General features: G+C 46.1%; 1 protein-coding gene and 1 long non-coding RNA gene across 4 annotated transcripts; one reads left to right on the top strand and one right to left on the bottom strand.

Annotated features, from left to right (window-relative positions):
• P2RX4 (purinergic receptor P2X 4) lies at positions 1-16753 on the bottom strand. Of its 2 annotated transcripts, XM_025473878.3 has the most exons (12): positions 16566-16753; positions 12571-12718; positions 9451-9522; positions 9278-9350; positions 8739-8835; positions 4703-4783; positions 4460-4601; positions 4224-4360; positions 1721-1814; positions 1513-1578; positions 1040-1135; positions 1-545 (listed from the first exon to the last, which is right to left on the bottom strand). In XM_025473878.3, exons 1-12 carry the CDS (start codon positions 16697-16699, stop codon positions 519-521), a joined length of 1167 nt encoding a protein of 388 aa, XP_025329663.1. In that variant the 5' UTR covers positions 16700-16753; the 3' UTR covers positions 1-518. The 2 variants fall into 2 exon arrangements, with proteins under 2 accessions (XP_025329663.1, XP_025329664.1); XM_025473879.3 differs by lacking the exon at positions 9451-9522.
• LOC125753726 (uncharacterized) lies at positions 9519-12513 on the top strand. 2 transcript variants are annotated; one of them, XR_007406183.1, is made up of 2 exons: positions 9519-10460; positions 11522-12513. It is a non-coding gene; the product is annotated as an uncharacterized LOC125753726 (long non-coding RNA). The 2 variants fall into 2 exon arrangements; XR_007406182.1 differs by having other exon boundaries at positions 9519-10144.
• Positions 16754-20319: the final 3566 nt, after the last annotated feature.

Raw genomic sequence — 20319 nt, forward strand, 5'->3', positions numbered from 1 at the left:
TTGAGAAAATCATTTTAATGTTTGGTCCTCGACCACATCAATATGCCTCTTCTTTCAGAGGATATACAGACTCTGTCTTGTGACAGCATGGATGGGGGAGGGAAGCAGCAGCCCAGGTGTGCTCAAGGTCTAGTGACCACACCTAGCTGTCCTTCCTTCCCTTGTAAAGTGCTTGAACAAGGCTGCCTGACCACAGCTGGGCCTGTCTTGCAGGGAGCTGGAGCTGGGAGCCCCTGAGGAAGGCTGGCCCTAGGTGAGGCCCCAGCCCCTGCAGTGGCAGTAGCACTCACCACTGCCCTTGGGCCAGAGGTCACCTGAACATCCCCAAGTTGAGGCAACCCACTGTGCAGGGTGGTTTACTCTGCACATCCTACACACAAAACAGCTGGGTGACCATGATGTCCTTGTGCAATGGAGATGGACTCAGACTCTGGAACCTTCCCTGAGGTGACATAGCAGCCTTTTCTCCGTGCTGTGCTCTGATGAGGACTGTGGGGAGCCCAGGTATGGAGTAAGCATCACTGGTCCATCTCTCCACCAAGACCCTGCAAAGGACGATATGCTTATCATTGACTGATATGCTTATGGATAAATGTGTACCCACCATGTGCTGCCCACAGGTAAGCCTGGACCATTCAGGGCAGGTGTGAGCCAGGACTTTTGGGCAGTTCTTCACAACTGAACATATACAGGTTAGTCCTAGTGCAGGGGGTCTCAAAGCGTGGGACCCAACCCCTCTTGCTATGCGAGGCAAGTTCAAGTAGTGTGGGGTTTTGTCATAATATTCATTATCATAACTAACCTGAGATGTCACTAATTAAAATGAGGTTAGATTTTAAAGAGTGACGGTCTAGAAGTGGAGCAGAGAATGAGTGGTGTGCAGCCGCCTGGGCTGACCACAGGCCCAAATAGCACCACCTTTGTGCTCGGGCCTCCCCTAGTTGGCCCAGTACTCAGGGTGCTCACCACTGGTACAAAAAAGGTGGAGGAGGCAGGTGTTTGGGCCTTCCTGCCTTCTAGAGTTCAGGAGGTGGCCTACCTGCTCATAATCCTCCACATACTTATATTTCTTCTCCCGGTAGTAGTATCTTTTCTTCATGCAGTAGAGGACAATGATGTCACATAGCACTGTTGCCTGAGTGTGACACAGGGCAAGAAAGAATGAGCCAAGATGCTTTAGTTTATTATTCTATGCATGCCCCTTCCCAAAAAGCCTGGAATCTTTCAAAGAAAGGAAAGGCTTCAAATAAATAAATAAATAAATAAAAAATAAAGAAAGGAAAGGCTTCACCTCTCAGGAGAAGGCAAGGCCCAGAGAGCTGTGGTGTTGGAGAAGGGAAGGTGAGGTGAGGTGGCAGCAAGGGCAACAAGCCTGGAGGGTCAATTCTAGAAAAGAGTTTAGGGACAAGGGGAAGAACCCGGATGCCAGTGGAGGGGCTCATCTTGCTGTGCTAACTACTGCTGAGGAGGGCTCCAGGCCCCGGGGGTGAAGGAGCAGGCTAAGTCACTCACCACCCCTAAGAGCGCCAAACCAGAGCCGATGTTGATCATGGTGGGGATGATGTCAAATTTCCCAGCCTACAAATGACAGGAGAAAAAGAAAAAGTTGCAATAGAGGACATAAGCAGGTAAAAGGTGAGGGAGGGGGCCCCTCGTCCCTGGCCAACCCAGAAGCCTAGGTTTGGACCAGAGCCCTGACAGGAGCAGGAGGCCAGGCTACCTTTCCGAACACTATGATGTCGAAGCGGATGCCGTAGGCCTTGATGAGCGTGCGGCGCTCAGCACCAGTCAGGTCACTGTAGTACTTGGCAAACCTAGGGAAAGGAGGATGGAAAAAAAAAAAAAAAAAGAAAGGAGGATGGGTTAAAGGCAGAAGGCACAGGGCAGAGACAGACAGGTGGCTGGATCCACCCTCTGGGTCTCGGGTGGGGGACATTAGAGCAAAACTCCCGGAGGCCCTCTGGAGCCAGCACTACCCGCTGGACAGATGATACCTGAGCATCTGGGGCAACCCCCGGCCATTGTGGGTCACACAGTGTGATAACTGGGCTGTTGGCAGGAGGATGCCAGAAAAACTTTTTTAACATCACTGTTGCCTCCTATGGCTGAGCCAGAACCTCTCACGCTGAATATCCTCCATATCAGAGCTGAGTCGCCTACCTGTCTGAAGGAGATCCTGGCTACTAACAGAATGTGGCCAGGCAGCAGCAAACTCCAGGACTGCCTGTGGGCAGGGGCATGGAGCCGGCCATGAAACTCCACAGAACTCACAGACTCAGCACTGGACTTTCTTTTAAAAGACCCATTGACCCATCAATGGATAAATGAATAAAATGTGGCATATCCATATAATGGAACACAATTTGGCTGTAAAGAGAGATAAAGTAATGATAAATGCTACAACATGGATGAACCTAAAAAAAAAAAAAAACCAAAACAACATGATACAGAGTGAAAGGAGCAAGTCACACACCGTGTGGCTCCATTTATATGCAGGTCCAGAGAGACAGGAAGTAGACAGTGGTTGGCAGGGACAGAGGTTGACGGGAGGATACCGGGGATGGCTGAAGGGTATGCGGTTTCTCACTGAGGTGATGAAATGTTCTACAATTGTGATAGTCCTACAGCTTCATGGCTAAAAACGATCTAATCCCTTACTTTAAGTGGATGAACTATGTGGTATGTGACCTATATCTCAATAAAGCCATTGAAAAAACCCCACAAGGGGGAGTGGTGATGGTGGTGAGCACTGTTGAACCATGAAACCATTTGCTGCCCGTGTTAAATAGGACACTGGTTCAGAGAAGCCTAAACTCTTGGCCTGCAACGGTCTGGCCCAGAGCCTCCACATCCTGGTCGGGCCTGGGGAATTCAGGTGGGGCCTGATGATAGCGGAGGTCAGATGCATGGGTGCCCTTCTGGTGAGGGCCCCCATCAGCTTCTCTCTGTCCTGAAGTTCTGACCCACGCTTGAGGTTTTCCTCAATAGTTTCTAAACTGTAACAGTAGAGAGAGAGCAACACACATCTAATTCCTTTCCTAGGAAAATTCAAATATCTCTCCTAGTATCAGTGAGCCAGATGGGTCAAAATGATAGCAGACTGCATTTCTGGACAGTCTTATGATCCCTTGTGTCTTTGATTGTACATGTCACCACTAGAGGGAGACAAGGGCAACACAAAAGCGCCTCAGACCTACTCAGGTGGCCCCTGGAAGGGCTGCTTTGTTTAAGAGTGGTAAAATGTGCAAAAGAGGCCACAGAGGGCACATGAAAATGTACATGGCTACAGGTTTTGCCACCTCATGGAAGTGGCAAACCTGGCCTTGGCCCCTTGGCCCCTCCATCAAATTACTAGCTATACCAGGCTGAACACCATCACCCAAGATTTGTGTCCACCTGAAACCTGTGAATGTGAAGTGGAAGTAGGGAAATCAGGTCTTTGTGGATGGAGTGAGTTAAGGTGAGCTCATATTGGATTAGCTTGGATTCTGATTCAATATGGCTGGTGTCCCTATGAGGAGAGGACACACAGAGCTGCGCAGAGGGAAGAAGGCCATGTGACAACAGTGGCAGAGACAGGAGTTATGGGTGTATAAGGCAAGGAACACCGAACATTGCAAGGAGCCGCCAGAACCGGAGGAGGCAAAGAAGGTGGCTGGCCTTGTGGACACCTTGATTTTGGGCCTCTGGCCTCCAGATCTGTGAGAGAGAGTACCTTCCTGTTGTTTCAAGCCACCCACTTTGTGGTAATTTGTTAAGGCAGCCCCAGAACACTAATATATGGTACTCTGAGCAGGGAAATAGCAGTGAAGGCCTTTCCTGAGGCTTAAACCTGTATCCCCAGTACCCTGGAGATTCCAGGGCAGGCTCGGTCTTTGAGAAATTAATTCCTCACCCACTCTTCAGAATCAGTGAGCCAGTCCTACCTGAGGTTGGCCCTGGGAAGCTCAAGTAGCCAGCCTCTCTTGGCTGCTCTGCATATTATCTCAACATGATTTCTGAGATAAGGAGGGGCACAGGGGGCTCTTAGGGGCCAGGATACTGCCAGCACAAGGCTCTGCTTGAACACTCTCCCTGGCATACAGCCTTCCCACCTGTCCTTGGGGGACCGAATGAGTGCTGGTCTTGATGGGTATGGACCATCGTGGATGGGGACCAGGGAGTGATCCAGCTGCCGTCACCCCCCCCCCCCCAAGAGAACTGGGACCTAAGCTCACACCTACCTGAAATTGTAACCAGGGGACACATTGTGGTCCACATCCCGGGTGTCCAGGCGGCGGAAGGAGTACCTGGGCAGGCAGAGGGAGGAGGTTCTGTCCAGGTTGCAGTTCCAGTTGATCTGAATGCCCATGATGCCTCCCTGTGGGGTGTGAGCAGAGACAGAGCAAGGTTTCCTCAAGGCCCATTCTAGAATGAGAGGTGTTGAAGACTGTCAGAAAATCCAGGGGCCTGTGTCTACCTCGATGGCCATGTCTTGGAAGCTGTGCCCTGCGCTCTCCACTATTTTGCCAAGACGGAATATGGGGCAGAAGGGATCTGTTACAGCATCATAAATGCACGATTTGAGGTAGGTTGTAGTGATGTTCGGAAGAATATTCCTCCTAAAGTCAGGAAGAAGCAGAAATGAAACGAAGAAAACCTCCAAGTAGAGTCAGAAGTTACTCTAAAACTCTGTGAACTCACATGGCTGGCCACCACTTACTTGCTGAAATTAAATTTGGGATACCAGATGTTGTTCTTAACCAAAAGAGTGAAGTTTTCTGCAGCCTTTAGAAAAGCAGGTCTGAAAAAAAAATCATAGCATATTGTTAATAGAAGTACAAATATACATATACTCCCATTCTTACGTAATATTTTTTAAAATTTTTTTTAAATTTTTATTTATTTATGATAGTCACAGAGAGAGAGAGAGAGGCGCAGAGACACAGGCAGAGGGAGAAGCAGGCTCCATGCACCAGGAGCCCGATGTGGGATTCGATCCCGGGTCTCCAGGATCGCGCCCTGGGCCAAAGGCAGGCGCCAAACCGCTGCGCCACCCAGGGATCCCCTTATGTAATATTTTTAAGAAGCATATGCACATGTGCCTTACAATGTCATTTTGTCAAGAAAAAAAGTGAAACACCTCAAGCATTTTTTACTGTCCTCTGCATAAACACTAGATCAGCAGAGACTAAACCAAGCCTTTCCATTTCTTCCTCTCTTGCCTCTTGCAGAAGGCAGGGGGAATTTAAGAGCTTGAGGAATAGTTAAGGAGGGTGATGCCTAGAGGCTTCCTGGGAAACTATTCAGCCTGTAGCTGTGGGGTTTCAGAGCTCGCTTCCCTAAGGCATTCTCCATTCTCCCTGGGAATGCTCTACAGATCTGGTTTTACAAGTAAAGCAAAGGTAAATTCACTGAGAAGGTAAATCCTGACCTCATCTCAAAAGTACATAGAAGTCACGTGTCTGCTGGCACAGGGCCTCGGCTCTCAAGTGCCACGTCAGCTCCTGGCTGACAGTACAAGTTGAATCTGTCTCCAAGGGGACACCACATCTTTGATGGGTTTCTACAGGAGAATCCAGTGCTGTAGGCAAGCTCCTTTGAGTGTGTTCCCCTGATCCAGGTGGAATCTTTGAGTTTATAAACTGTATCAATAGTCTACTCAACCCTGAGACACAGCAAAGAGAGCCGAATCTGTCACTGCTGATGACAAGGAAGGCCTTGACCAAGGCACTTTCCCCAGGGCTTCAAACTCCCTCATCTCTGGATCAAGAGGGATGCATTGTATCAGGGATTTCTGAACTTTCCCTCCACATCTGTTCATCTCATATGCAATACTTTTTAAAAAAAAAAAAAGATTTTATTTTTAAGTAATCTCTACACCCAGTGTGGGGGCTCAAACTCCTAATCCTAAAATCAAGAGTCACATGCTCTACCCACTGAGCAAGCCAGCCACCCCTCATCTGCAATACTTTAAAGATTGACTCACTGTTTTAAAATAATTGAGGTGGGGGGATCTCTGGGTGGCTCAGCAGTTTAGCGCCTGCCTCCGGTCCAGGGTGTGATCCTGGAGTCTCCGGATCAAGTTCCGCATCAGGCTCCCTGCATGGAGCCTGCTTCTCCCTCTGCCTGTGTCTCTGCCTCTCTCTGTGTGTGTCTCTCATGAATAAATAGATAAAATCTTTAAAAAAAATAATTGAGGTGAGGGACAACTGGGTGGCTCAGTGGTTGAGTGTCTGCCTTCAGCTCAGGTCATGATCTCAGGATCCTGGAATTGAGTCTCACATCGGGCTCCCCAGAGGGAGCCCACTTCTCGCTCAGCCTATGTCTCATCTACTCTTTATGCCTGAGTCATATTCCCTCAGATGGATGAACTGTAATCTGTTTATCTCCTTCTCTGTTGATGGACATATGGGTTTCCACTTTTAGAATCAACTCTGCTTTTAGGATCAACTCACTTTTTATATTGGCATTCATCAAGAGAGAGAGAGAGAGAGAGAGAGAGGGAGAGAGCACAAGCAGAAGGAGAAGCAGACTCCCTGCTAAGCAGGGAGCCCCAGGTGGGGCTCGATCCCAGGACAAGTCCTGGATCATGACCTGAGCTGAAGGCAGCCGCTTAACCTACTGAGGCACCCAGGTGCCCTGGCATTCATCTTGAAATAAAACTTTTCATCCTGAGAGATGGAAATGGCAAACAAGAGATCATTGGCCCCAAGTCAGAGGTCACTGTTCAAATAAATATAATAAAATCAAAACAACATTACTACTAAATGTTGTAGTTAATATTAGTTTGCCCAAGATGCTGAATCTGGGGATTATTCCTTGTGAGAAATGGAAATCAGCAAGTGACAAAAGATACCCCAAACCAGGATTTCCTCCTTGATAGAAGTAAGCTCAGAAGCTGAACATGAATGAACATGGGAATGTCTTTCCATGTGACTCATATTATTTTATGAATCACGGTACACTTAAAAATCATCTTCCACTGGGAGTGCTTGGTTGGCACAGTTTGTTGAGCATCTAACTCTTGATATCAGCTCAGGTCATGATCTCAGGATTGTGAGATTGAGCTCCGTGTCTGGTTCTGTGCTCAGCACAGAGTCTGCTTGGGACTCGCTCTTCCTCTCCCTCTGCCCCTCCCCACTGTGCTCTCTTTCTAAAGTAAATAAATAAATCTTTAGGAAAAAAAATCACCTTCACTGGATTAAATACACAACTGTGCTATCTAGTGAAAATGTATGGAGATACAAATATAAACCACCTTGTAATTCCAAGTTCCTAGTAGTCACATTACAAAATAAAAAGGGGCATCTGGTGGCTCAGTGTTTGAGCATCTGCCTTCAGCTCAGGTCATGATCCCAGGGTCGTGGGATGGAGTTCCACATTGGGCTCCCCGCTTAGCAGGAAGCCTGCTTCTCCCTATCCCTTAGCCCCTCTCCTTCTGCCCCTTCCCCTGCTTGTGCACACTCTCTCTCTCAAATAAATAAAATCTTTAAAAAATAAAAACAAACAAGTGAAATTAACTTTTCTACAATAACCCAATATGTCTAAAGTCTTACTTCACCCGATAAACAGCACATAATAATAATTATATATATAATATACATATATAAATATATAATATATATATTCCCCACACACACAATGTCTTCAGACTCTGGGTGCATTTTACACTGAGCATTTTGTTTGGATCCAGACACATTTCGAAGGCTCAACCCATGGCCAGTGGCACTGATGTTAGGGAGGAGAGCTCTGCAAGACACATTCCAGCTCAAAAATGCTAGGATTCTTTTTCTTTTCGTATTTTCTTCCCTAGCCTGAGCTTCTTCCCTCAGCAATCCTGAAATCAGAGGTTCTCATCTGTTTTTCAGTTACAGCTCGCATGGGATGGGGTTCCTGTGGTTCCATGCGCCCCTGGCCTCATCCATGTCTCAGTCTGAACTCTGGTAAAGAATGCTGGAGTTGCAAGCAATCCCAAGAGTATTACCTCTAACTCTACCCAGTCAAAGCAGAACAAATTACTATTGGGAAGGATGCTGTTCTAGGGCAACCTTGAACCTGTTCTACTTTATAATAAATACACTTCAGTGGACATTAATTATTTTCCTGCCCAGTATCTATTCCCTTCTTTTCTGGTAACACAACCCCCAATTTCCTTTGGAAGCCACACGCCCTACATTCAGGCTGTGTTCTTTGGGTGGGACTGACTCCACCCCGGCTCTGGAGGTGGGCATGTGATCCAGACCTGAGCTAATAAGCAAAACCCATGCCCCAGCTACAGGGATGGGCTGAGGGATGTGGCTGAAGGTGTGATGATGGACAGGTCTAGAACCTCTATGGATAACTGGGCTGGGAGATGTGGGGAAATTTAAATCCAGAGCTGCCTCCTGGGACTACACCACAGGTCTCGCAAATGAAGCCAGTATGGAAGGGGGAAAGCAGAGTCAAAAGGTAGAGACTCTGAAGCTGTCCTGGGAGCCCCAGGTCTAGTTCTGCTGGGCTTTTGGTAGTTAGTTGAACAATAAACTGCCTCTGCTCTGTGTGTGTCCTTCGTAAGGCACAGTAGTTACTTCAACTGACAGAGTCCAAACACAGAAATAAATCACTTGCACTTCTATCACAGGTGACCAACACTGTGGCCCACCTTGCCACTGATGGTTACCTGTGGTTCCCCCTTGGGAAGCCTGACTCCATGCAGACACCAAAGGGGCAACACACAGGGTTAACATCCCCACCATCTTCCCTTAGGCAGGACTCACTCTGGCACATGTGTGTCGTCCTCCACTGGGCACCAGGCTGCCACCTCGCATGTCTTTACAGTCCCATTGAAAAGCACGCATTTTCCTGTTGCAATTCCTGCAGGGGCAAGGGGGACCCAGGTCCACAGGGGTCTCCTATGCTCTACTTTTGCCAGGTAGAGAGAGTGGAGGCACCTGTGGATCCTGTGCAATCAATCCTGAGCTATTCCAATTCTGGGATTTGTACAGTATCCAGAAATTAGAGGAAAATAGTTGGCTGAGTCCAACAGCACAACTAGGGTGATGCTAAGTCACAGCACAGGGCAAGATCTGGGATGGCTTCTGGGGCACAGGTGACAGGTGAATGTGGAGAAGATCCTGGGACCTGAATCTCAACATCAGGCTTGCCCAGGGTCACATGAAGAAATTGAGGATTGTGGGGCATTTCTTTATGCTGAAGGTTTCTCTCTGAGAGAAACTCCACAGGGGAGGCCATCTGGTCAGGGACAGCCCTCCCCAGGCTAAGTGTCTTCTGTGGGGTCACAGCCACATACTCATACCATTGCTGTGGGTGCCTGAAGAGCCAGCAACACAGTTGGCATCTGATTTACACACAGTGGTCTTATCTGGAAGCTGGAAAAAATAGAAAGAGTGAAAACAAATTCCACGTGGTCTGTCAGGTGCTGACAAGAGGGGCCTGAGGCCCAAGGCTCTTCCCTGAGAAGCTGCCTACCTCAGGACAGAGGCCCTGGGTCTGGTTCAAGGTAATGATCATGTTGGTCATGATGAAGAGGGAGTTTTCTTCCTGCAGTGGGGGTAGAGGGGAGAGAGCACCACCTGTTACCTTCAGAAGAGTCAAGCCAAGCCACAAAGAATGCCGGTCATTCACTGAATAGGACAGTACCTTTTACTTCTCCCATATGCTACACAGAAAACAATTTCAAAACTCATCTTTTTATCTCTTGTTCTCTGAGAGTTTATAGCCTAACTGAAAACAGGATTCAAATAAATACTTGTACCACAGTTCCTCCTTATCAGCAGGGGATGCGTTCCAAGACCCCAGGGGATGCCTGAAACTTCAGATAGTCCCTGACCCTGCAAGTACTATGCCTTTTCTGATAGGTGTACATACCTGTCATGGTTAAATTATAAATTAGACACAGTAAAAGATTAACAAGAACCGATGCTAAAATAGAACTATAGTAATTAATAGTTACATGAATGTAGTCTCTCTCAAAATACCTTATTGTCTGTACTCACCCTTCTTTGTGTGACAATAAAATGGCTCTATGATGAGTTGAAGGGAGGCGGGTGATATGAGCACTGTGATGTAGCACTGGACTACAAATGACCTGAGGATATGTCAGGAGGAGGATCACCTGTTTCTGGACAGCAGTTGACCATGGGTAACTGAAACCATGGATAAGGTGGGGTCTATTGTTTACATATGTTCATAGCAGCATGATTCACAGTGACCCAATGTTGGGAACAACCCAAATGTCTATCAACAGACATATGTATAAACAGGTTGTGTTTATCTATACCTATATGTATACCTGTAATGGAATATGATCCAGCCATAAAAAGGAATGAAGCCCTGACACATTGCAATGTGGATGAACCTCAAAAATATGATTCTAAGTCAAAGAAGCCAGACACAAAAGGCCACATGTTGCATGATTCTATTGTTATGAAATTTCCATAGAGACAGAAAGTAGAAGAGTGGTTGCCCTGGAGGTGGAGGTAAGGCAAGAGGGTGGGATGAGGAGTCTCTTCTTAGGGTAATGAAAATGTTTTGGAACCAGAAAGAGGTGATAGCTGCATAATATTGTGAATGTACTAAATGCCACAGAATTGTTCAATCTGAAATAGTTAATATTATGACATATAAATTTCACCTCAGTGGAAAAAAAGTGTCTTTAATCTGAGGCAGTTCCTTAATAAAGCTTGGCTTGTTGAGGAAAAGAGCCAACAGGTGCGCAAAACATCCTCAGCCAATCGGATTACCTCAGAGGTACAAAAACACAAGGGCACCAAAGTCCCAAATTTGGCTGGTCTTCTTTCCTAACTGAAATTAAAATAAATAAATAAAACATTCTAGAGTAGACCCAGTCAGGGTCGGTAACTGACACTTCTCCCTTTAAGAAGGTTCTGTTTTCTCCTCCCAGGAAGCTGTGAAATGGTTTCTGGAGAGTAATTCACTGGGGATGAGGCTAAAGAGTTGGTTGCTAAGGGCCTTCCAACATAAGGAGTAAAAGACAAAGATGCCCAAAATTCTAGTTGGACCTCCCACTCACTGAGCACTGGCATTCTAAAATGAGATGCTAAAAGCTTTCTCTGAGAATTTCGTACTTCTGGGAGGAGTGGAGTCAGCATTGGGAGCCATCTGGGGGATCAGGGTAACTCAAGTATCAAAGTATCTGTGGACATCTCTACACCTAGCTCTGACAGGGTTGTTGTGGAAGATCTAGGAATACCTGGCATCTTCCAAAGAAAGGCCTAGAACAAGCCATGTTGGGAGACAAGGAAATGACCACAAAAGGAGGCATGAGGATGTAGCATGATGCCCAAGTATCTCCAAGCACCCCTATCAGGGTCCCGGTGTTCCACACAGAAACATGCTGCTCACACGTTACAGCATGTGTTATAGAAGGCTGCTTCTATGGCTCCTGAGAGAGACGGGAACAATTTATACGATTTACTTTTGTGTTCTAGTTCTTCTCTGTTTTAAGCTTAGGGAAATGTCAGTCTGGAGATGAGCCAAGTAGAAGTGGTGCAAACAGATGTTTGTGTTCCATTGGCAGAGAAGCAGGAGGACATTGTGAAAGCTCATGGAGAGAGAGCTCTGTGGAGCTCACGAAGCCCCCAGGCCAGAGCTGAGCTGGAAGGCGGAGCTGCTGCCTGTTCCTTTCCACTGAGGGGCAGAAGAAGTGGGCCAACACTCTTCCTTGGTCCTAGTAAACAGCCAGAGTGTGAAGGCCTGAGTTGCCAGGATGAGGCTATGGCTTCACAGGAAGCAGCTGCATACCAACAGGACCACCCACCTCCAGCAAACTACAGATCCCCTGTTCAATTTGATCTTCATTGCTCATTAGCTCAGCCTTCTCTCTGGGCACCACGCAAAATCCTTCTCTTGAGAAGGTAGAGGGAAAATGAGCACACTTGAAGAAAGAGAGAGCTTCTGAAGTCCTTGCTTGCCCTCACTGAGCTCTAAGTGGAAAGAGATTTAGCCACCATAGTCATCCTAGCACATAAGCCATATGGAGGGATATGTCAGGATCTGGCTGTGGACCACAGCCATTACCATGGCTAGAGAGAGTCAATATTTAACTTGGAGATTTGTGGATTAACAGACCAGATCCTAGGATGTTGTATCAATCACTTTCTTCCCTTCTCCTTTGCATGAAATCCTATGCAGGTATGTCTGTTTCCTTCTGGTTTGGCTTTGGTCTCCAATTGTTGATAAACCTTTTATACTGTCTGAAAAGATTTACCTTGTGGGTTTACAACAATAAAGCACATACAAAATGTGGAAGAGCAATACTTACACTTGAATTTTTCCCAGGATTTAAAATATTTGCTTTTCCATCTTTCAGGGCTTGAGACAGCCTGAGTAGTCTGTTTAAGCCAGCCATGATTTAGAGCTGAAGTAACATAGCTGGTTGACTATTATTTATTAGATCTTAAGGCAGAAAGAGATCTGTCTGCACTGCTTTCTTGGACTAAGACAATTAGTCTGGGTATCGGTGATATTAGAACTTAGCCAATCATTAATCAAGAATGCAAAGTCAGTAAAGGGAAAGGGCTAATTAGAAGCTCTGGTGTTAGACAGAAGCCATGGGGGGAGGCGTACCTGAACTGGAACCACATAATCCGCCACATCCCAGACCCGGAATCCAAGTATCGAAGTGTTGGTTACAGTCACGCCTTTGGCTTTGGTAGTAACTGAGCTGACCACAGAATCTGTTTCCTGGTAGCCTTTTTCCCACACAAACACCCACCTACAAAATAAAACAGGTCTCTTAAATTGCCAGGAGGATTTGGTGAATTTGAATTGATACTAGCGAGCCTCTGATAACCAGAAGCAGGCAGTATAACATTCATTAATTACTTGACTTTGTAAAACTGCTTAACTTTGGAGGGTTCCATTTCCACTTCTGCAAAATGGGTATATAACCTAAACCACAGGGTGGTTTGTGGGAAATAAATGAGATGACACCGGTAAAGCACTTAGCACAGTGATCAGCACAAAGAAAGTATTCAATGAATGGTGTCTTTATTAGATAGTTGAGCATTTTTAATGCACCATGACCTGCAGAATCACCTAGAGATAATAAAAATTATGATAATAGTTAACAATGTAAGTGTTTTCAGATGCTAGGTACTGATCTAAGCTCTATATACGTATTAACTAATTTAATCCTGACCACTTTAGAAGGCAGATATCATTATTATCTATTTTTACAGAGGAGGACACTGAGACACAGAGAGGTTAAGTCACTTGCCCAAGGTCACACAGCTAGTGAATGAAAAAGTCAGGATGTGAACTCAAGTCTTTTGCCTCTGAAGCCTCTTCTCTTGCCCTGAACGCTATATTCCCTTTGGAAAAGAGAATCTCACTTCAAGAAACTTCATACTACTTTATACTACTACTACTACTATATACTTTACACTACAACTTTTCTCCAAGAATTCAGGTTGTCTCTGGGAAGAATTGGGGGCATTGCAACTAGTCTGAATAATTAAAAACCTAAAGGCATGAGTGCATAGTGGTTAGGACACTGGAACACAAACTGAAGCCAGTGATCATGGTTCATTTCTCAGTTCTACCATTCACCAGGCATAACTGTGGCCAAGCTGCTTAACTTCTCTATGCCTCAGTTTTCCCCCCCAATAAGATGGAGAAGATAACAGGATTTCACAAGATAGTTGTGAGGTTAAATGAGTTATGCATGTCAAATGTTTAGAACAATGTGTTGCCATTAGTAGGCTGAAACTGGCCATGATGGGAGTATTTACACCATGGAAACTGGCCAATGCTATAAATCAGAACTCCCTCCCACCAGAGCTGTTATTAAACACCTACCAGCGACTGCTATTGTTGTTATTTCTAGAATCAAGAAATGCTAGCACCTTCCTTCTCTCCTTAAAAGCTCTAGCTGCTGAGACCTCAAAAAAAAAAAAAATCACTGGTTTTAGTTATTTATGGCTTTGTCTGGTCTAAGCAGTCTCCATATTCATTGTTCATCCTAGAAACAGGCTTTTCCCCACATAAATCTTTTTCTTCAGAGGTTCTAGGAATTTAGCTACAATATAAGCTTTCATTTAATTCTATTCAGATACACAGAAGCTTAGGGCAGGAAGGCTACTATTATTTTATCATAGAGTACAGTGAGTTGCTAAAGCAGAGACATATGGTTTCACAGCAATCACTATGTGATTAACTATTTCCTCATCATATGACAGATAACAGAATTAGATAACTGAGAAATGCATGTTTAGTTAAGATGAATTGGATCAGGAAGCTAAGAGATGAGTTAAAGAAAAGAGAAAGAAAGAAAAAAGCCCTTAGTTCAGATCCTGAGTCAGGTTGGATCATAGGAAGATGGATCATAGGAAAATGGATAAAACCAAAGCATTTATTGCTTTATAAATCCTCATGATCAAGGTAGAAAACACACCAGGAACTCTAGAAAGCTGTGCTGCCCGATAGAAATGTACCACAAGCCACACATGTAATGTACTTTCTAGTAGCCATGTTATAAAGTAAAAAGAAACACGGGTAAAATTAATTTTAAAGATAGACTTTATGTTATCCAATATGTCCAAAATATTTTAACATGCTATCCATGTAAGATGTATTAATGTGATATTTTACCATTTTAAAAAATATTTTATTTATTTATGAGAGACAGAGAGAGAGAGAGAAGAGAGAGAGAGAGAGAGGCAGAGATTTAGGCAGAGGAAGAAGCAGGCTCCATGCAGGAAGCCTGATGTGGGACTCGATTCCAGGACTCTGGGATCATGCCCTGAGCCAAAGGCAGATGCTCAACTGCTGAGCCACCCAAGCGTCCCTATTTTGGTTGTTTTGTACTATGCTTTCAAAATCCAGTGGGTATATTATGGTGGTAGCACATCCTGTTTTGGAGTAGGTACCTTTTAAAAGCTCAATAGCCACAGGTGACTAGTGGCTACTATATCATATAGTGCAGCTGTCAACACTTTCTGTAGTCCAGAACTTTACAGATACCTTAAGATAGAGTTAAACTAATCCTCCACTGAGTATCAGAAGCCAAGAGGAAAAAGCAGCGAGCTCTTGATTCTAAATGCTTCCGATCTAATCCAGCAATCTTGAGTTTAGTCAACTAACTAGTAGCAGGGTTAAAATTTAAGGGTGCATCATCAAAACCACTGGGGAGCAAGGAGTTGGTGGTGGTACTTAATGAGACAGACTAAATTCAAACCTGGGAGTGGGCCAGGTGGTTCTGATGTACATCCCATATGTGGGAAACCATTCCACTGAATCCTGTCAGAACTTAACTGCTGCTAGGCCGATAGTTGTTAGAAGCCATACCTGCCTGATCATGTGAATTCCCAGGGACAGTGTTAACATTCTAAATCCCATTCCAGGGTGAGGGATCTGTCGTCTTTATACAATTCCTCAGGTGTGTCTTTCATGATAGGTTTAAGAAACACTAGGACATTGGTTCCCAAAGTTTGCTGCACATCGGAATCAGTTGGTGAGTCCGTCATACCCCACAGCAATTAAATCAAAAGGTCTGGGGATGGGAGTCAGCAATCAGTATTTTTATTTATTATTTTTTGAAAAGATTTTATTTATTTATTCATGAGAGACACAGAGAGAGAGGCAGAGACACAGGCAGAGGGAGAAGCAGGCTCCCTGTGGGGGCCTGATGTGGGACTCGATCCCAGGACCCTGGGATGATGCCCTGAGCCAAAGGCTGATGCTGAGTCCACCTAGGTGTCCCAATCAGTATTTTTAAAAGACTCCCCACAGGTTCTAACGTGCAGCTGGGGTCCCCAGCATTAAGTCTTTTAAGAAAAGGAATGCCAGAGCCGATAGCCTCTGTCAGCTCAGCAGCTGTAGACACCGTATCACCCCAGGTGGACCCTGAAAGTGGGCCCAGATGGTAAGTTAACGTCTTCTGAGTTTCATTAAATTCTAACGGGTGCACTCAATTAAAAATTAAGCACGTGGCCAGGGGACAGAAGGTGGCAGGACACACAGACGTATAAGGAGGCAGCACGGGGAATGAAGAAGCTTAAAGACAGTGCCTATACAAAAAAACCCTAACAACTGCACAAAACGAAGTGAACTTTAAATGCTTCATAGAGTGTAACCTCTTCACCATCCTGGGTTATCACATGGTACTTAAAGGAAAGGACCGGAAGCCGCAGATCCAAAAGAAACCAAATGGAAAGCCTAAGCGCCGATCATCAGAATGGGAAGTGAAGTGCAAAGACTGAAACGTTTAGGGCCAAGCCCCGCCACAGCCAAAGGACAGCGCGGAGGGGACAGGCAGGAAGGGGGAGGATGAAGGTGGAGCCAGGCTCTGCTCTGCAAACACAGCACCAAAGCCGTCTCCCGCCCGCAGCCCGGCCCGCCGCCCCGCCCTCCGGCAGGGTTCGGCGAGGCGTCTGTCACCCGCCGCGGGTCCCGGCCCCACCACGCCCCGGCCGCGCCTGGAGGCCGCCTGCGGGGCTCGCCCGGTGACCCAGGCCAGAAGCAGCAGGTGCACGGCCCGGACCCGGAGCCGGAGATCCCGGCGGCCGTCGCGACGCTGCGGACCCCGGCACCGCGGGCGGCCCGCGCCAGGCCGCGCTCACCCGATGACGTAGGCCAGGATGAGCAGCTGCACGGCCCGGTTCATGAGCCCCACTTTACGGCTGCGGATGAGCACGATGCGCGGCGTGTCGTACTCGAACAGGAAGGGGGCCAGCGCCGCGCAGCAGCCCGCCATGGCACGCCGCAGCCGCGCCGCCCGGCTCCGAGCTCTGCGCCCGCCCGGCCCGCCCGGCCCCGGCCCGGCCCGCGGCTGGTGACGCGCCCGGGAGCCCCGCCCAGGGCCGCCCACCGCGCCGCGCCGCGCCTCGCCGCGCCTCGCCTCGCCCCGGAGCGCCGGGAAGGAGGCGGCGCTGAGCCTCGGGCGGGGGCCGGGAGACGGCCCTCTCCGGTACCCGCGTCTCTGTCTCGGGCGGGGTGGGACCCGTGGGGAGGGGGCGAGCTCCTCCTTGAGGACGAGTGACCCGGTCAGTAGGGCTGGGGAGAACGAGCGACCCCCCGCAAAATGGCATTGGGGCTATCAGGAAGGGGTGCTCTCCTCTCTGGGAACGAACGACCCCCTGGAGTGACCGGCTCTGGAGGAGAGAGTGACGTCTCCCTTGGGAATGAGTTACCCCTCGAGGGGCAGAGCTGGGAGGGGGGCCAGTGAGCTACTCCTAGGTGGTCTAGGAGGTACCGTGACTGGGGGACGGGGGCAGCTCTGGAGAAGGAGCAGCCCCTCGGGAGGTCCAGACTTGTGCCTCTTCAACCTCTGGAGGAAGAGCCGAAATGTCAGGTGCCCTAGGAGCCCAGGGCTGGAGTCACGCGCCCTGTACAGTGGCCCTCTTGGAGTTGACCCTGGGCACATCCCTAGTCCAATTCAGATGCCTCCTTAGTTACAGGAGGAGGGAGGAAGCATTCTGAGCTAGGGCGGGGTTTGTGCGGCTGTCCTTTCAACTGAGCAGGTTTAATCACAACTTTAGGGAGAATTGGAAAATAAAAGGAAGTGGAGGAAATACCCACAGTTCCACTACTCGAACATAATTTTCCACATTCGTTTATTCCCTTTCAAAAGGTATGTTTTCAGAGATATGTTTTACATTGAGTTTCATTAATGCATTCAAGTATGAATAAGCACCTTCAAACAGCCAGCCGTCATAAATTCTCACGGGTTGATGTGTATAAAATTTTAGTTTGTAAATCACAGGCAATGATGATGTTTTTCCTGGTTCACACCACTCGTTTTCTCTGTTACTGCAGACTCGTCGTGATGATGATTATTTTTAATAAATGGACTGTTTCTTCTGGAGGGTATGCAGTGATTTTCCTATCTGTTCTCATCTGATTGCTTCTAGTTTGGGATCCGATGCACAATCTTTGATAGAATATTTTAGTTTATTTCCTGGATGTGAGATTCCTAAGCCACATCACCTTGTTTTTCCAGATATATATATATATATATATATATATATATATATATATATATATAATAAAACTTGAAGAAAATAGACAGCATCTATCTCTAGAGATGGAATTGTTGGATTCGAAGGAAGACTAGAGCTGCCACCTGCCTCAGTTTAAAATGGTCCTAGGAAAAAGTGGTGACAGGTTAAGTGGGATTTTATTCATTCATTTGACATACTTACTGAGGGCCTGTTGTGTGCTTGGCAGTATTCTTGATGCTACGGATATGCAGGTGAACAGGCAGATGAAGTCTCTGCCAAAATGCAGGTTGGTGCAGCTGAGGGGCTTAAATTCTGTGTAGAAAAGGAAAATACAGTTGCTAAATTCTCATTGGAAGGTGATTTAAAAATGCTTTCCTTAAGAGCCAAAACTCAGTTCCAGCTCTTGTTAATATTTATCCTATAGTAATGAGATGGTCTCAGCCATACAAATCTCAAATTTAAATGGTTTGTGTGTGTTTTGGGGGCACCTGCCTGGCTCACTCAGTAAGCATGTGACTCTGGGTCTTGGGATTGATTATGAGTTCAAGCCCCACATTGGGTGTAGAGATTACGTAAAAATAAAATCTTAAATAGTTTGCTTGTGTTTTGGAACAAAGCAGGTTAAAAAGAAATATCTAAGTAAGTTTTCTTAAATTACTAGGTGGTATTATATCCTTAGGACCAATGAGAGAAACTGATCGTGAAAAATGATGAGGAAAAGAAAGTTATTTCATTTACATTCTTGCCCTTTATGTGTTTTTAAAAATAGCTTTCTTGAGGTATAATTGACATATAAAAAACTGCACATATTTAAAGTGTAGAATTTTAGGGGTGCCTGGGTGGCTCAGTGGGTTGATCTTCTGCCTTCAACTCAGGTTGTGATCCCAGTGTCCTGGGGTAGAGCCCTGCATCAGGCAACCTGCTCAGCGGGGAGCCTGCTTCTGCCCCTCCATGTGCCCCTCCCCCCTGCTTGTGCTCTCTCGCAAATGAATAAATAAAAAATATTTAAAAAATTAAGTATACAGTTTTATAAGTTTGACATATATATGTGTATACACACACACACGCACACACACCCACACGTCCATGGAACCATCACCAGTCAAGATAGTGAATATATCCAGTGTACTAGCCAGAGTAATCTTAGTTTGTATAAAGTAAAAGTAAATGCTGATTATAGCTGGGACTTTTCACATACCACATCTTAATTACATTCAGTTGCGTATTTGTCATATGCTTGACTGATTGTAGTCAGTTATTGAACAATCATGGGAATTTAGTTTTTAAAAACGGATTTTCAGTAAAGGTGCCACCATAATTCAATGAGGAAAGAATAGTCTTTTCAATGAACGGTGTTAGAACAACTGGATATCCATATATGTATGATGAAGTTGGACCCCTGTCTCTCACTGCATATGAAAATTAACTCAAAATGGGTCAAAGACAAAGTGTAAGAGCAAAACTATAAGACTCAGATGAAAACATAGGTGTAAATATTTGTGACTTTGGATTAGGCAGTGGTTTTTTAGACATGGCACCTAAAGCACAGGTGACAAAATGAAAAGTAGTTAAAATTTAAGGCTTTTGTGCTTCAAAAGACACCAAGAAAATGAAAACGCGACTCAAAGTATGTGAAAAATATTTATAAATCATGTATCTGATAAGGGTCTAGTATCTTAAGTATCCTAAGTAAGAACCTTTAACTCTTTTTATTCTTTTAATTTTTTAAATTTTTATTTATTTTTTAAAAAATTTTATTTATTCATGAGAGAGAGAGAGAGAGAGAGAGGGGCAGAGACACAGGCAGAGGAAGAAGCAGGCTCCATGCAGGGAGCCCGATGCGGGAGGACTCAATCCCAGGACTCCGGATCATTCCTGGAGTCGAAGGCAGACAATCTAACCGCTGAGCCGCCCAGGTGTCCCCTCCCCCCTTTTTCAAACTAGGCTCCACACTGTGTGGGGCTTGAACTCATGGCCCTGAGATTGAGAGTTGTGTGCTCTACCAACTGAGCCAGCCAGGTGCACCAAGAGTTCTTTAACTTTTAATCAGTAAAATGACAATCCAATTTAAAATGGGCAAAAGATTTGAATAGACCTTTCTACAAAGAAGATACACAAATGGTCAATAAGAATATAAAAAGATGTTCGGGATGCCTGGGTGGCTCAGTTGGTTAAGCGTCTGCCTTCAGCTCAGGTCATGATCCCAGGGTCCTGGGAGTGAGCCCCATATCAGGGTCCCTGCTGGGCATGGAGTCTGCTTCTCCTTCTGCCCCTCCCCTCTGCTTGTGCTCTCACACTGTCAAATACATAAAATCTTAAAAAAAGATTACAGTGAGATACTCCTTCATCCACTAGCATGGCTATAATTAAAATG

Source organism: Canis lupus, chromosome 26, assembly GCF_003254725.2.
Source record: "Canis lupus dingo isolate Sandy chromosome 26, ASM325472v2, whole genome shotgun sequence".
Classification (NCBI taxonomy): domain Eukaryota; kingdom Metazoa; phylum Chordata; class Mammalia; order Carnivora; family Canidae; genus Canis; species Canis lupus.

Bases quoted from the DNA above. Each gene is read 5' to 3' on its own strand.
- P2RX4 (XM_025473878.3), bottom strand. From the start codon at position 16,699: ATGGCGGGCTGCTGCGCGGCGCTGGCCCCCTTCCTGTTCGAGTACGAC. The intron at 12,719-16,565 runs GTGAGCGCGGCC...TTTATTTTGTAG, and splicing joins ATCCTGGCCTACGTCATCGG to GTGGGTGTTTGTGTGGGAAA. The intron at 1,579-1,720 runs GTAGCCTGGCCT...TGTCATTTGTAG, and splicing joins ACATCATAGTGTTCGGAAAG to GCTGGGAAATTTGACATCAT.